The sequence below is a fragment of the Pelecanus crispus genome, chromosome 4 (assembly GCF_030463565.1).
Source record: "Pelecanus crispus isolate bPelCri1 chromosome 4, bPelCri1.pri, whole genome shotgun sequence".
Lineage (NCBI taxonomy): Eukaryota > Metazoa > Chordata > Aves > Pelecaniformes > Pelecanidae > Pelecanus > Pelecanus crispus.
The window spans coordinates 57,283,799-57,298,963 of NC_134646.1; the positions used below are offsets into that span (position 1 = coordinate 57,283,799).

A 15,165-nucleotide genomic window follows, 5' to 3' on the forward strand; every position below is an offset into this window, starting at 1 on the left:
CGGGATGGCATCAAAAAGACAGAAACGGGATTCTCAGAGGGAATATAAACTCACGTAGCACCATCAGCTGAGACGAGTTCAGTTCACAGTTTTCTTTTTACCAAAGAGATAAGTTAGGGCCACCTCTGTGTTACTATGCAGTGATTATGCCAGGTGAATTAATCACAAGTGTGTATTTCAAAGGAAGTGACGGAGAGGGATTTTATATAACAGCTTTTCTTTTGTCAAAGCATTACTCAAGAAAGCATTTGACACTCCTCTACCACATGCTTTCTTCATGTAACTTCAAAAAATAAAATTAAATTAACGGAGATAACTGTTTCTACGGACCTCCAGAGTGCTTTCAGAACAAAGAAAACTGTAATAAAAGTAACAGAACTCTCCTCAGAACATAACAAACTGAAACCCTGCACATGATTGCTGTGATACATGAAACACCTATGGAGACTAAGAAATTGGAGTGGCAGAAAGTGGTTGCAAAGACATTTATGAAATCTAAAACCATTGGAGCAACAAGTCAAGCAGAGTATTCATTAATCCTTTTCATTTTAAAATGCGCCACATGCTTAGCCCAAGACAATGTTTGGCACTGTTTAAATATGGTATTGAAACACATTAGTACCTATTAAGAAAATAATCCTGGAGACAAAACCAGAAATGGTTGGTTTCGCTTCCACCTCCCCACCTTCATCAAGGGATCATTTTGCTAATAAAACCTTTCTATTTGCTCACCTCAGTTCTTCCTCATTGGCAAATACCTGAAAATTTCTTTTCTTCCTCTCCTGTTTGCATGTTTCTGATGCTGCAGGCTTATCAATGTTCCTCCAAACACGCTGGTGTGTCCACAAAGCATAAGGTAGAGCCACACAGAAATAAAGCTCAGGTCTCAAACACAGACTAGCTAGATCAGCAGAATGCTGCACTTTGCTCCTCAGAGCAGGGCTAAATAGTGCACTGAATTGTGTTACAGTCCCAGTAACACAGCCTTCATAAACCCCTGAGTTTCCAGAAACTATATTGTTACCCGAGGTACCACTCTGCTATCTTAGCTAGCATACAGGTGCATTCACACCCTGGATTGCAGCCATATTTTTAGGGTGACTGATTAACAGATCTCTTGGTTGTGTACTGAGTTATCAGACTATTTTTCACTTTGTCATTTTCCCTCAACTGAATTCCATTTTCTGCCCACATTTTAAACTATTTCTAACAGTAAAGAAACAAGTAGATTATTTTTTGCATGTCTCACTAATTTTCTCATAGAAACTCGTACCATAGGAAATCAAATAGAAGCTGAGCATTTGGAAAGACTATTTATACACTAGGTATGTTTTAAACATCTGGTTGAGGCTAAAGCAAACATATTGTATTTTTTCATAGTCGTAAATGTACCTAAAAGAAGATGGGAGCTTTCTCTAGCGTAAATTCCTCCAGGTACAAATTTATAAGCTGTACACCATACACAGAAGAATAATTCAAGAACATAGGCAAACATGGCTGTACTCATGGCTTTCCCAGGATGCAGACAGCTAACAAAACATCCAGCCAGTTGAGGCCACACACACATAGTAAAGACAGCAAGAACGTTGCCTGCAACAGCAGCACTCCAGGTGTGTAAATAAAGGAGACCGCCTGCAGATGCTAAACCTGTGAAGGGATAGAAAAGAATAGAGTAAGTCACAGTCAGGTATATTATCTGCCACCTTCTTATTCACATTCTGTCTAGGAAAAAAAGAGAGTCTGGGAAATATAACTGTGCTTTGCAGCCATGAGAACTGCATCACTAGAAGGACAGTTATTCCCAATAGCCAAAGACAACCTCTTCTCCCAACATCTCATTCTCTTACAGACTGCCTATTCAGCTGAAGAGAGTGCCGCAAAAAGCAGAGAAACATCATCAAGAGCCAAGAGCCAAAACTGAACAGTTTTTCTTACACAGACATCTCCCAGCACAACGAAGGGATGATGCAGTTTTTAAGAGAATAACAGGTCTGCCTGTTATGAACCTCCTTTAACATAATATAGAAAGAATTAAGTAGGTTAACATGAAGAGAAAACATCTTTCCCTGATCATCTCTCCCTTTAGATAACCATACGATAGACAAGAAAACAACTGTTAATCTTTTACTAACTGCAAGATCCTTGATTTACCACGCTGTCTTTGACTGTGATGGGATTTTACCCCAAACAGAACATTAGCAACTACAGAAACTCTCTATAACAGGACAACTTAATTTTAAAACTTTATTGTAGGTAAGAAAATGTTTACTAGCTTTCACATCATGATAGCAAATGTATAGAAACATGTTTTAATATTTTACTCATGCATCAAGCTTCTGAGCACTTTAGAATATAATGCTTGAATCAGCTAAAGAACCATTCTGTACTACTTTGAAATCAGCAATGTGTGTACACCAAAAATCAAATGCTCATACTCACATTACAATCTGCACACACCTTTCTTAAAACTAACATCTGCACCAAAAGGTAAATATTTGGGCAACTGACAGTTTAAGCATTGCCAACTCCTGTGCTTTGATTGTGACCTTCCTGATATTTGGTATTATATTTTCGTTCCTGACTAGGAGAAACTCAGTTTGCCTCAAACTTCTTGTCTTCAAGGTTGTGGAAAATGACTTGAAAGCACTGGCTCTTTAGTGCTCCAAAAAAGAAGGTGAATAAGAAGAAGGCAAAACGTAACTCATCATTTCCTTTGGTCTCTGTATTTTGGTATGTCCCAATTTATTATTAAACATTTGTAGGAAGTACTGCTTTGTCTTCTTGATAGCAACATCTACAAACAATTAGCTAAGACCAAAAAAGAAGTAGACTTATGTTTTTATTCAACAGCATTTATACCACTAAATTTCACTCAGATGGGCCTACAAATTAAACCAAGCTGCATCCATCCACCCATGCTGAGAAGGTATGGAAAACACACCTCTCCACAGTTCAAGAGCAGAATTATTTCCATCTCCTCCTACTTGCTCCACGCATACCTTGCCCCACAGCATAGCTATACCATCCTCCTGAAAATAGATGTTCAGATCCAGCACTTGAATCCCTCTTCACACCACCCAAGACCCACTGCATGCAGACTGATTCACAGATATATTGCTCCAGCAGAACTGCTTTGATGTTCATACTATTTTACTGCCTGGAGATCTTGGCGACTAAGGAGCCAGGAGGCAAGCTTGCCTCCAGGTGAACTGCTCATTAAATTACAAGTTATTGTGCCTCCTGTGGAATCGAGAGGCTTGTGTCATCTCAACCCCATAACCCTAGATGTGGCCGTACACAATGCAGAGCGGCAGAACTGAGATGCTGTTCGTGGGAACAGAACCTCAACAGGGGCTTCTGAAGAGAACAATGCTGCTCTGCAGCATCCTGGAGGTTTGGCCTGTAACCCTTAGTCAACTGGTCAGACATATGTATGCTACAGTCAGTGACAGAGAGAAAGACGCTTTGATTAGCAATTGACTTTTCTGAGATGTGGTGTAGGGTCAGAGGGCTGGAGTAAAAGGAAAGGTAATAGAAACAAAAATTCTGCTCAGGATTTGCACATACCTACAAGAAACCAGGCAAAACTGGTGACAGAAGACCAGCTCCAAAATGAAAGCATCAGTCCCTGAGCCAGGCCCAACAGAACTGTACCTCTAATAAAACAATAACAAAAAAGAAATCACGTATTAATACAATTTTTATAAACACCTGGCCTTGAAAAAGAAACTTCTAGACATACAGACAAGGATGCTTAGTAATATTTTCTAAACAGAGCTCAATTTGAGCACAAAGTATCTTTATCTCACACCTACTACATTTTTTCTCCTTTACTGGACGTAAAAAACATCCAGTTGAAAATAACGGCAGTTTATCATAACATATAAGCGAGCTATGTTCAGCAGCAGCAGCATTCCACTGAAGTACTTGGTACAAAAGGCAAAAAGAACTCAGAGAAAACGAGACAGAGGAATCCACCCCAAACAGAATTATGTTCTTCACATCAAATAGGGGATCCTACAGCATCTAACATTACTATCTATGTCTTGGGTAGCTCTTGTGTATACTAATTCCAGATTATTAACTACCTCACCTGCCACTACGAGTAGTTGACTCAGAATAACTAATCTGGTCTCTTAGTAGATTTTGGAACCTGCATGAGCAACACACAGAATTAAGACTAAATTCTTACTAACCAAAACTTCTACAAGAGTGTATCTCTTAATATTGCACACAGTTTACTTTTTTTAATCTGCATGCATCTCTGACATACACTGTTTCCTACCATCTCCTCTCTGAATTCAACTGCTAGATTCATTTACTGCATATTATAGATGCACTTCATTCATAAAACCTTGAACCTCAGTCCTAATTTAAAAATTGTTTTGCAATGTGGCAAATCAAGTTTTTTATTGCTGAATAATTCTGTATTAGAAAATGTTAAGATTTATTGGTATAGACACAATGCTCAGAGGTATCTGAAAGCAAGAATGAATCCACAAGTCCTCTGTGTGAAGTACCTTATACCCACTTTATTCTATGTAAGTTGTTATACCACCGTCTGGTTGAGTTTTAATGTCACCCACTACAGCACTGGCTTTTGATTACTGTTTTGTTTAAATTATAATAATAAAAAAAAACCACTTACCCATATGGATTAGGATCTGGACCTGTATGTGGATGTCCGCTTACTGCCCATCTAGAAATTAACGAGACCTCCCCAAATATCCACAGGGTGAGGAACATGAGGCTGCCAAAACCAATCCCTGACAAAAGCCAATGAGGGTGGGAAACTCTCTCTCTAACTGCATTACCAGTTTTGTTTGCTTCTTGTTTCGTCTTGTCTCCACCTAGCATAAGAATAGAAATATAGCTGAGCAAACTGTCAAATCCTATTAGAAAGGGTTACTGAGGAAAAGAGATAGCCAAGATCACAAAATTAACCAGAATAAATTACTGGCTCAGACACAAAAGCTAACTTATCTGATCATTCATGGAAATTGATAAGACAAAAAGTCTCTAATAACATTCCTAGGTCTGTCAGGAAAAGCTGCTCACCTTAAGCGTACAAAAATGGCAAGCTGCCCATATGATTATTCTTCATACTACTGGAATTTAAATAAATAAATTGGCTTTGAAAATCAGCAGAAAAGTTATTAGAACTTGTTCAGAGAATTCTGTTCCCCGAAATGCTAAACTCTGATAAGAACAAAATCTGACACTTTCAAAGAAGCCAGAAATAAACTCCCTTCCTTCTCTTCTTTTTCTGTGCACTTTAGATCCTCTCTAAGGAGAAAGCAGCACCTTTAATAGCATAGACATATCGCTTTGTCACCTAGGAAGAAGACAGACTCCCGTCCTAATCTCCTGCAGTAAGTTCCCTTTCTAAATTATGATGAAAGCTCAGGCTTAATTTGTCATGTAACTGTGGTGGTACATCTCCCCCCAACTCTGTTTTTCTGTTCTGTTTTTCCCCTTCGCTTCGGCCACTCTACAATCTCAGGAATTCCAGGCCGCAGCTTTTGTGTAGCGAGTTGGTCAGTTAAGCGCCCCTTAATTGTACCAGAAACTCCTACATGGCTGGAGCAGAGAGCAGCTCTGTTCTTATCAAGATTCATATTATGGCTAATGAGGGGAACAAGAACAAACAGCTACCCCAGACAGCCTTGGAACAGGGTGGTATCATCGCTGCTAGAATTCCAACAACAAGCCGACCCAAATTGTGGCTCGGATGGAAATTTACTGGTGATTAAAGTCAATCATCTCACAATCCTATAAACGGCTGTCCTAAGTGAGGCCCTTGGAGCTCTCCTGGACTGCTGCGGTCTGTACCAGCATCTCCCTCTGAGCGAGATGCCCCTCAGAGCCAGCAAACTCTAAAAGTTTGCTGCAACCAGAAATCCGTTGCTGAAGACTGACAGTGGAGCTTGGGCTGAAACCCTTCACTCCACGAGGCTCAACCCTCGCCCATTGAGAAATGCCAAGACATTAGACGTGAGTATTTCACTGAACTTGAGGGGAATTTTTAATAGGTATACCATTTTCATATATGCATTCATATTTGTGAGTGTGCATGCGTGAATCAATTTAAGTAATCTGTAGATGTATGATTTAATTTCAAAGGGAGTCTTACACTGCTGTATTATTCTTATAGCATTACTCTCATAAGCCGTTGACCAAGTCTGAGACTAAGAGTGGGCCCAGCCACACCTAGACTCCTCTCTGAGGAGTTTAGAAAGCAAGAGGGTCTATTCTGAACCTTGTGACTCAATGGGAGGGTTTCCATATCCCCTACATATGATTTCTCCCTCTCTCTCTCTCTCTCTCATGTAACCCAATTTCCTTTATACACTTCTTCTATGTACTAGATATACATATATACATATAAATATATTATCCTTATTCATATAAACCGTCGACCAAGTCTGAGACTAAGATTAGACCTAGCCGCACCTAGGCTCCTCTCTGAGAAGGAGTTTAGAAAGCAAGGGGCTCTAGTCTAAACCTCGTGACTCAACGGGAGGGTTTCCCCTTATTCCATATATACACAATCCTTTTATGAATCGTTCTAACTCATTGTGATTTAATTCTCTTTTATGCGCTTCTATGTAGTAATAGAGTGAGCCTTGCCATCTTCGAATCTGTAACTAAGTCACTATTTTGATTGATTTTGTCTAATCACCTTATTAATCACTGATGATTGAGTGCTGTTAAAAATATAATCAAATTCTGTGATTTGCTACAAGTAAATTCTAACTGTTACTAAATCAAACTGTGTAAAGTCACTCATTCATAGTGAATTGACATAATCAGCAGGATTCACAAACCTCCATTTGTGACAGTAATGCAAGTCTACAAACAATACACATGATGCCAATTTATACCCACTTACACATAGATAAGGTGTTATCTTTCAATTAATTCATTCAGGTTATACTGAGAAGGAAGGAACTTCTGAGGATTTAACATGAGCTGCCTTAACTAACCAACCCAACCTCGCTGTCTTCCTTGGCAATACTACCTTCAGTTTTCAAGTGTGCTTAACCTATGCCAGCCCCCACTGCTGTGTACTCTGTCCAGACGCTCCAAGAACTGAGACAAATTTTGACCAGGACAACTTGTGCAGTCTTCCAACTCTTTCTGTTTATTTTGCCACGTCAGCTGTTCCTCAGCTTTGTCCTGTCTCCCCTTCTCTGTCAAAGGATATGCACTGGCAGAGAAACTCAAAGAGCAGACTGATTTAAGAAAAAAACAGAAATACCACAGATGTGTCATGTCGGAATGAGGATAACCTGTTCTGGTTTTATTGGTCTAGGTTATGCCTTTGTCTGCATTACTGTCACATCATTGATACTGCAATTAGTTGGCAATTCCAACACCAACTTACTACAGCTTGTATAAATTGTGTTATCAATTCTGCCATGTTATGGGCAGATGGAAGTACCCCATGGTTTCTAAAGCCTGCAATGCTCACGCATCAGGTCTAAAAACAGACTGTACTGGGGAAAAAAGCGCAAAGAATCAAAACCCAGTGACACATAGATAGGTATACCTTAGAACATTTTCATAACTGCCATCTTTGCTGTAATATGCTTACCTGAATAAATTTGCTCCACTGCTGCTATAAAACCAATTGTCAGTATGACAGTATTGGCAGCTTGTGAGCTCCAGACGGGGTTTAGTGATGTATACCAGATGCGAAGAACAAGGAGCATTATCTTGCCTAGCATGAAGCCCCATATCCTGATGAACCTATAAGAATCAGTTTTTGAAATCATGATGCATTTGAAAAAAAAGCCCCAAAACTTAACTTCTTGGGGGGGGGGGGGGGGGGGAAGAAAACACCTCTTAATATAAAGAAATGTCAATTACAATCCCATCAGTATAAGAAAATACCTTTGTAAACTGTTTCCTGACCACCACGTTACTGTTTGAACCAGCAATGAGGAGGAAACACCTGCAGCCAAGATGAATAGTCTAATTGAAGCATTTGGTGCCTGGTATGATGCTAAGCTTCCTACAAACAAACACACACATACAGAGGTTGCTTTAATGGGCAATAGAGACCAGATAATAAGGATTTCCTGTGCATTAGTTCAATCTTGTCTGTAATTTGGATGCTACACCATTTATCTGAAAACATATGACACTACACCTTTTTAAACAAACCAAAGATATTTATGTATAGATAGAAACTGGGTATATATGACATTATAGCAGTTACCATTTTCAGGAAAAAAAAAAAAAAACAAACCATGAAGCAATTATCCAAGACTGCAGTGATTGCCTTAATTTAAGTACTTATGGTCATTGATTCCATAAATAGGATATATGGATAAAATATCTAAGCATATAGATATTCCTGAACAGTGCACTTACATAACTCAAAAGCCATAAAATTTTATGGATGGTACCTGCTCCTTTCTAAAAAGGATACGGCTTTTGCCACAGCGCACTTACGTAACTCAAAAGCCGTATCCTTTTTAGAAAGGAGCAGTCACCATACATTGCACAAGGATAAGTAGGCAATCGCCTTAGCAGGTGTGAACAAGGCTTTCTCTGGCCCAGTATCTGGTCTCAGAGCAGTCATTAGCAGCCTGCGTCATCTTGTTACCAGAAACTGTCACCCTCCCAAGTCATTGAAAGAGACCATGCACATGCATCTCTGCCATTTCCCAGGGCACAGCGACCTCACCTTCACCAGCAGTTTTAAACTCTGCTACCAGGTTTCCAATTCAAGTGACTACAGGTCACAGACATTCTCATAACTTCAGTCAGTGTGGCAAATTCTGGCCCAGGACCAGTGACAAACAGCAGGCGAAGCAACATCGTTTTGCTACCAGCCATTTCCTAAGTGAATATGAGTCAAACTTGAAGAGATGTTAAGCAAGGAAGGCCAGAAATGGAGTTGCTGATTTTGTCAATGCTGCTAGGAATCCTCCAACTGTCTATTTGCGCATTCTGCTGAGAGTAAAAGGTGGAAAGCTTAGTGCAAAGATGGTAAAATGAAATTAATGTGTGGTGAAGATGTACTTGTATGGATTTTAGCGGAGATTGCATGTACAATGCACACAGATTTCTGTCGCTCAATTGTGCTGAAATCTGCAACTCTGCTTCTTCAAATCTTTCATCACTTTTGCTAGCAAGATTAAAGCTAGCGTAGGTTTGCCAACTTACAGTAGACACACCTTCTGTTGCTGAGCAAGTACACCCAAAATGTAAATATATCTATCCAAGCACACAAATTTACTGTGTGTTATCTGAAGATATAGATTCAAGTGGACACTACCACAGGGGTAGTTCATTGTTGTGGTGTTTTGGGTTTTTTTTTTTTTAACAAAACACAAAATCAAGTAGTATGAGAGGATACAGAAATTAAAACAAAAGTTTCTGAGAAAATACAGCTTCTTGAAAAGGCAAAAAGAAAGATAATTATGAACAAGGGAAGAGCCTTTTCCATCAAAACAAAAAAAAATACAACCCCCTAAATATTCTGGTTTTAGCTAAGCATGAAGAATTTCCAGATTTTTTGATTGTGAAATTGAAGACTGAATATTTCCAGTGGAATGGGGTGGAGCATGTGTGGCTGTTGTGGTTTAGCCCCTGTCAGCAACCAAGCACCACACAGCTGCTCATTCACCTTCGCCCCCAGTGAGATGGGGGAGAGAATCAGAAGAGCAAAAGTAAGAAAACTTGTGGGTTGAGATAAGAACAGTTTAATAATTGAAATTTAGAAAAAAAAAAATAATGAAAAGGAGAACAACAAGGGAGAGAGAGAAACAAAACCAGGAAAAACAAGTGATGCAATTGCTCACCACCTGCCGACCGATACCCAGACAGTCCCTGAGCAGCGATCGCTGCCCCCGGCCAACTCCCCGCAGTTTATATACTGAGCATGACGTCATATGGTGTGGAATAGCCCTTTGGGCAGTTTGGATCAACTATTCGGGCTGTGCCCCCTCCCAGTTTCTTGTGCACCTGGCAGAGCATGGGAAGCTGCAAAGTCCTTGACTAGCATAAGCAGTACTCAGCAACAACTAAAGCATCAGTGTGGTATCAACATTCTTCTCCTACTAAATCCAAAACACAGCACTATGCCAGCTACTAGGAAAAAAATTAACTCTATCCCAGCCAAAACCAGGACAATGGGGTAGATTGTTCTGCCTGATTTTGTTCAACAAGCTCCAGAAGGCTGCCATGGCCTTTCTCAGAAGGGAAAATGATCAAAAAGAGCAAGAAGTGTCTAGATAGGAAGAAGGAAAGAAAGCAGGAAGAACTGAGGAATAGGAAAAACAGCAGCACAGTATGATAAGACAAAAATAATTTAAAAGACAGAACGAAGTGATGAGAAACTAAGTAAATGGAAAGTCCTAAAGCCCAGTGCTGCCTGGGCAAGGGCATCTGAGTAAGCTGAGAACCTGCAGTAGGGAGGCAAGTTAGGGGTGAGAGCTACCATTGGCTGCTGAACTCCTTGCTGGAGACAAAGAGGGTGAGGAACATGCTCTTACATCTTCCCCAAACGCTTATGCTCACTGTAGGGCAACACGTAAGGGGAATACAGAGTAAGTACAGTAGAGCTGTGAGAGAATACCGTGTAGACTTGCCAAGGGGTGGACAATATTAGGAGTGCCTGTGAGATGGAAACAGCAAGGGGATATGGTCACTGTGGGAACAGTTCCTGTTCAGGCAGGAATGAAGGGGAGCCATACCTGTGTATAGCAATGCTCAGGCTGGCCCAAAAGTCAGGATGCATACAGCTTCAGTCCCCCCATGCTCTGGAGTCCTTCTCTGACCACCTCCATTAGCACATCATTTCCCCAGATTACTACTGAAGGGGTTAGCTTTTTGTTTGTAGTTAGTACCTTCAGGAGCTTGTGATTCAGGTGAAGCAAACAGGCATAAACCAGCAGAGTTTACACACCATTAGAGGCCTGTCACTGCTCTCTACTTAGCGGAACAAAAAATTACATTATATACTTTTAAGCAATTTCCATCTCTTTTGGCTAAGTGAACGAGTAAACATAGCAAGATGATCTGAAGGACTAATCTTAAATAAATTTTGTGTTACTGTGATATCTGAAGGAATGCAGGGTGCAATTTGAAATGCTTACCCTCATTACTAGTTTCTAAACTAGCAGATCTTGTAGAAAGCAATGCACTGAGCACTGCTGCAGAAAGCTGAAGTGGAAGACTCTGCTCACCAAAAAGCTTATTATGAAACAACAAAAAAGTATTACGACAGCTATGACAGAAAGAGTAGAAAAAGAAAATAACATGGTAAAACTATACTTCATCTAAATTGATGAAACCAATGAGCTGTGTTCAGTTCTAATAAAGAACGAGAATAGTTTTTAAAATAAAGTCATTGTCCTGGTTTTGGCTGGGATAGAGTTCATTTTCTTCCTAGTAGCAGGCATAGTGCTGTGTTTTGGATTTAGTAGGAGAAGAATGTTGATAACATGCTGATGTTTTAGTTGTTGCTGAGTACTGCTTACGCTAGTCAAGGACTTTGCAGCTTCCCATGCTTTGCCAGGTGCACAAGAAACTGGGAGGGGGCACAGCCAGAATAGTTGATCCAAACTGGCCAAAGGGCTATTCCATACCATATGACGTCATGCTCAGTATATAAACTGGGGGGGGGGGGTTGGCCGGGGAGCAGCGATTGCTGCTTGGGAACTGTCTGGGTATCGGTCGGCGGGTGGTGAGCAATTGCATTGTGCATCTCTTGCTTTGTATATTATTATTACTATTATTATTATATTATTATTATTATCATTACTGTTTTACTTTATTTCAATTATTAAACTGTTCTTATCTCAACCCAGGAGTGTTTCTCACTCTTACTCCTCCGATTCTCTCCCCCATCCCATCAGGGCAGGGGGAGTGAGCGAGTGGCTGCGTGGTGCTTGGTTGCTGGCTGGGGCTAAACCACGACAGTCATGCAGCAAAAGTAAATAAGATGATCCTGTTCTGTCTTATACCAGTAAAAGAAGAAAATTATATAGAAAGTGATCCTCTGATTATCATCTTATATTGATAAATGAGAAGCCAGGAACTGCTGCTTCTGAAAGACACCAGTTAGCAGCAGCAATTTTCCCTGTACACAGAAAGGAGACCTTTGTCTCCTCTGAGTTCATCCAGGTGTTGCAAACTCATTAGCAATAACTTGCTTCTGAATGTGGCTGTAGCTGCCAAACCTTCTCCCAACATACTTTCAGAAAATCAACAAGAGCTAAGACTTGTACCAGTTAGCTGAAGACCAAAGAGGGAATCCCAGCAAGTCTTGGTTTAGGGAGGAGCACGTGGGATGGGTAGTGAGGCAGTTTTATCTTCAATATAAGATCAAACTTTCTTCCTGTGCAACTCACAATATGAGAGCCATCTCACACGCAGGATGAGCCTATAACCCCATCAATATGCTACAGGTATACAGACACATTTAACAAAGGAAAAAAAAACCAAAAGATATTAACAAAAAAAGAAAACCTGCTTCAGAAAGTAAGTCTACCAAAAAGAACATTTCACTCACAGCAGATTACTTTTATAATAGCCCCAAGCTGTTCTGTAATGTCTCTACCTATCGTCACAGACACAGAACTACTATACAAAAGACACCTGCTCTGCCAATCTCTGCATGATATTGAAAACTTTTTTCCTATTGGGAATGACTTGTACTAATTAAAAAGCTTCTAGAAATAAAAGTAAAATGAGATTGTCTTTAATTATGCAATACTGGTCTGAAAACCAACACAATGGATGCAAACAATATTCCTCTGGCCATATCTAAAAGCTAGAGAGAAAAAGAAAAGCGTCAGTTTGGTAGAACAAGAACTTCTTATTCCTACCTCTTTTCAGAATCATCTGAATTTTGAGGCAATTTGGAATGTTTATTCTTATGTCTCAATATCAAGATGGAATCTGTAACTCACTACAGTGCATACTTACCAACCATAGTCAGTCTCAGAAGGGCTAAGATGTACTTATTATTAGCCAACCTCCAAAAAGGGCCAATTATCAAGAATACTGGAGAAAAGAAGGCAACAGCAAAAACTTCTAGACCCGTGAGTGCCAGTGTCTGGAGGGGGAAGTAATAGATCATTGGTGGCAGTGCATGGTAAAGAGACCAAGAAATGTAGCCTAAAAAAAGAAAGAAAAAAACCCCATCATATATTTTCAATAGCATGGCTTCATGGAGGTTACTTAAAAATGTACCATTTTATACTTCCAAATGTAGAATATCAAATGTATTTGAAAGTAGTTCAAGTAACAATAGCTACCTTCTGTAAAGAAATATTTGCTATTTCAAGGTAAATAAACACATTTTCCCAGGAAATAGAAGGATGAGAAGAAAACAGCTCCTCCCCCACTCAGACAGTAGTTCCTACTTTGATCTTATAGAATCATAGAATCGTTTAGGTTGGAAAAGACCTTTAAGATCATCCAGTCCAACCATTAACCTACACTACCAAGTCTACTTCTTCAGTGAAGGGGTGCTCAATCTAGGACAGGGTTAGTGTTCAGAGGGAACAATGCTGGCTAAATAAGTAGTCCACCCACAGGCTCAGGGCTCCTCACAGACAGACTGGCGGCTAAACGAATTATTCTAGTAAATCGGTGCACGGCTCTCCCCTGAAGACACCTTCGCACTGTGCTACGATTTCCTACGCGTTCTGCAGGAGATGCACCAAGCAGCTGAGCCCGCAGGGCCGTGGGTGCTGGGCCCGGTGACCACCCTCAGGGCTGCGACCTGCAGCTCGGCACCGGCCCTACAGGCACCTGCGCAAGCACTTGGCTGAGGGCACGCAATGAGCTGATCCAAGAGAGAAAAGGCATTCCAGCACTAGAAGGAAAAAAAGAACCCAAAGGAGAACACTCAGCAGTGACCATTATTTACCCATTCCCAGCGGAGGAGCTTATTTTGAAGCACCTTCCACGGGCAACACCTCCCCACAGCCTGTGAGCCCCACGGCACTACGGGCGCCGGCCGCTCCCGGCAGAGACCCCAGCGCTGCCCTGCCGCCCGAGCCAGGCTGAAGGAGGCCGACCGGTGCCGTTGACCGCTTCCTCAGCGGGGCTGCCGCCGCCGCCGCCTCTCCCCCCGGCCCGCCTGGGGCACCGCGGCGCCTCACAGCCCCCCGCCGCCAGCCCCGTCGGGCGGCACCACCGCCACCTACCCAGGAAGCTCTCCGAGAGAACGGCTTTCCACAGGGGGAACATCGCCCCGCGACGCTGTCCGGCTCGGCGGGGGCTTCGCCCCTCCCTCCCTCCCTCCCGCCCGGAGCCGAGTGCCGAGTGCCCGGGAGGGCGCGGCGCCGCCGCCCGTCCCGCCTCACGGAGCCCGCCCGGCACGCGGCCGCCGGCGGGCGGGCGGGCGCCACAGCGCCGCCTGGCGGAGCGCGGGCGGCTCCGCGCGGTGCGGCCCGGCCCGGCCGCGGCGGGGAAGGGGGAGCCGCTTCCCCGGGCCGGGGGCGGCGCGGCCCAGCCCAGGGCCCTGGGGCTGCGCGGCCGCGACGAGGGGGGGGGGGAAGCCTAGCGGATAGGGGTGGTGGTGCGGTGCCGGCCTCGGGGGTTAGGGCTGGGCGCGAGGCCCTAACACCTTTCCCAGGCCGCCACTGTTCAGCCCACCGGCCTCGGCCCGCGCGCCATCGCTGACAGAAATGGCGGCTCCCTCAGGCCTCCGGCTCCTGAGGGCCGAGTTTGCCTTTCATTCCAGCGCCCTGGCTGGTGAGGGAGAGGAGATGACCCCCTGCCCGAGCCTGCAGGGTGGCTGCGGAGCGGGCTGAGCCCCAGCGAAGCCCCACAGACCCAGTGGCCGGGGCAGTCAGGGAGGTGCTCGTGGTGGCAAAGCCCACGTCAAGATGGCACCGCAGCTGGAGAGGGTGGCGCGGTGTGAGGTGACTGTGAAGGGATGTTCAGTTAAACCAGGCATTTTTTCATGGAGGTCAGCCTGGATGGCCAGAGTTTATTCTTCATAGCCCTGTGACAAGGAACGGTGAGTACATCTTGCCCCTTTGCTGCTGTGTTGCCAAAGGAGCATTTGTCCACTGCATAGTCACACCAACAAGTAACAAAAGAGAAACTAGAGACTGTCATCCCACAGGCTGATGGGGAAAAGAGGACCCGACTCACTTGCTAGTCACATAAATATATGGCTGATTTACTGTT

General features: G+C 42.8%; 1 protein-coding gene across 1 annotated transcript in view; it reads right to left on the reverse strand.

Moving 5' to 3' along the window:
- Positions 1 to 14,229, reverse strand: part of CWH43 (cell wall biogenesis 43 C-terminal homolog) — a 30,948-nt gene extending 16,719 nt beyond the window's left edge. The window contains exons 1-7 of the mRNA XM_075709575.1: positions 14,175 to 14,229; positions 12,946 to 13,137; positions 7,897 to 8,017; positions 7,598 to 7,752; positions 4,649 to 4,850; positions 3,568 to 3,656; positions 1,393 to 1,647 (exon numbers count right to left, since the gene is read on the reverse strand). Of these exons, the coding sequence (XP_075565690.1) occupies positions 1,393 to 1,647; positions 3,568 to 3,656; positions 4,649 to 4,850; positions 7,598 to 7,752; positions 7,897 to 8,017; positions 12,946 to 13,137; positions 14,175 to 14,217 (1,057 nt within the window). The 5' untranslated portion in view covers positions 14,218 to 14,229. The remainder of the gene's footprint in view (positions 1 to 1,392; positions 1,648 to 3,567; positions 3,657 to 4,648; positions 4,851 to 7,597; positions 7,753 to 7,896; positions 8,018 to 12,945; positions 13,138 to 14,174) is intronic.
- Positions 14,230 to 15,165: the final 936 nt, after the last annotated feature.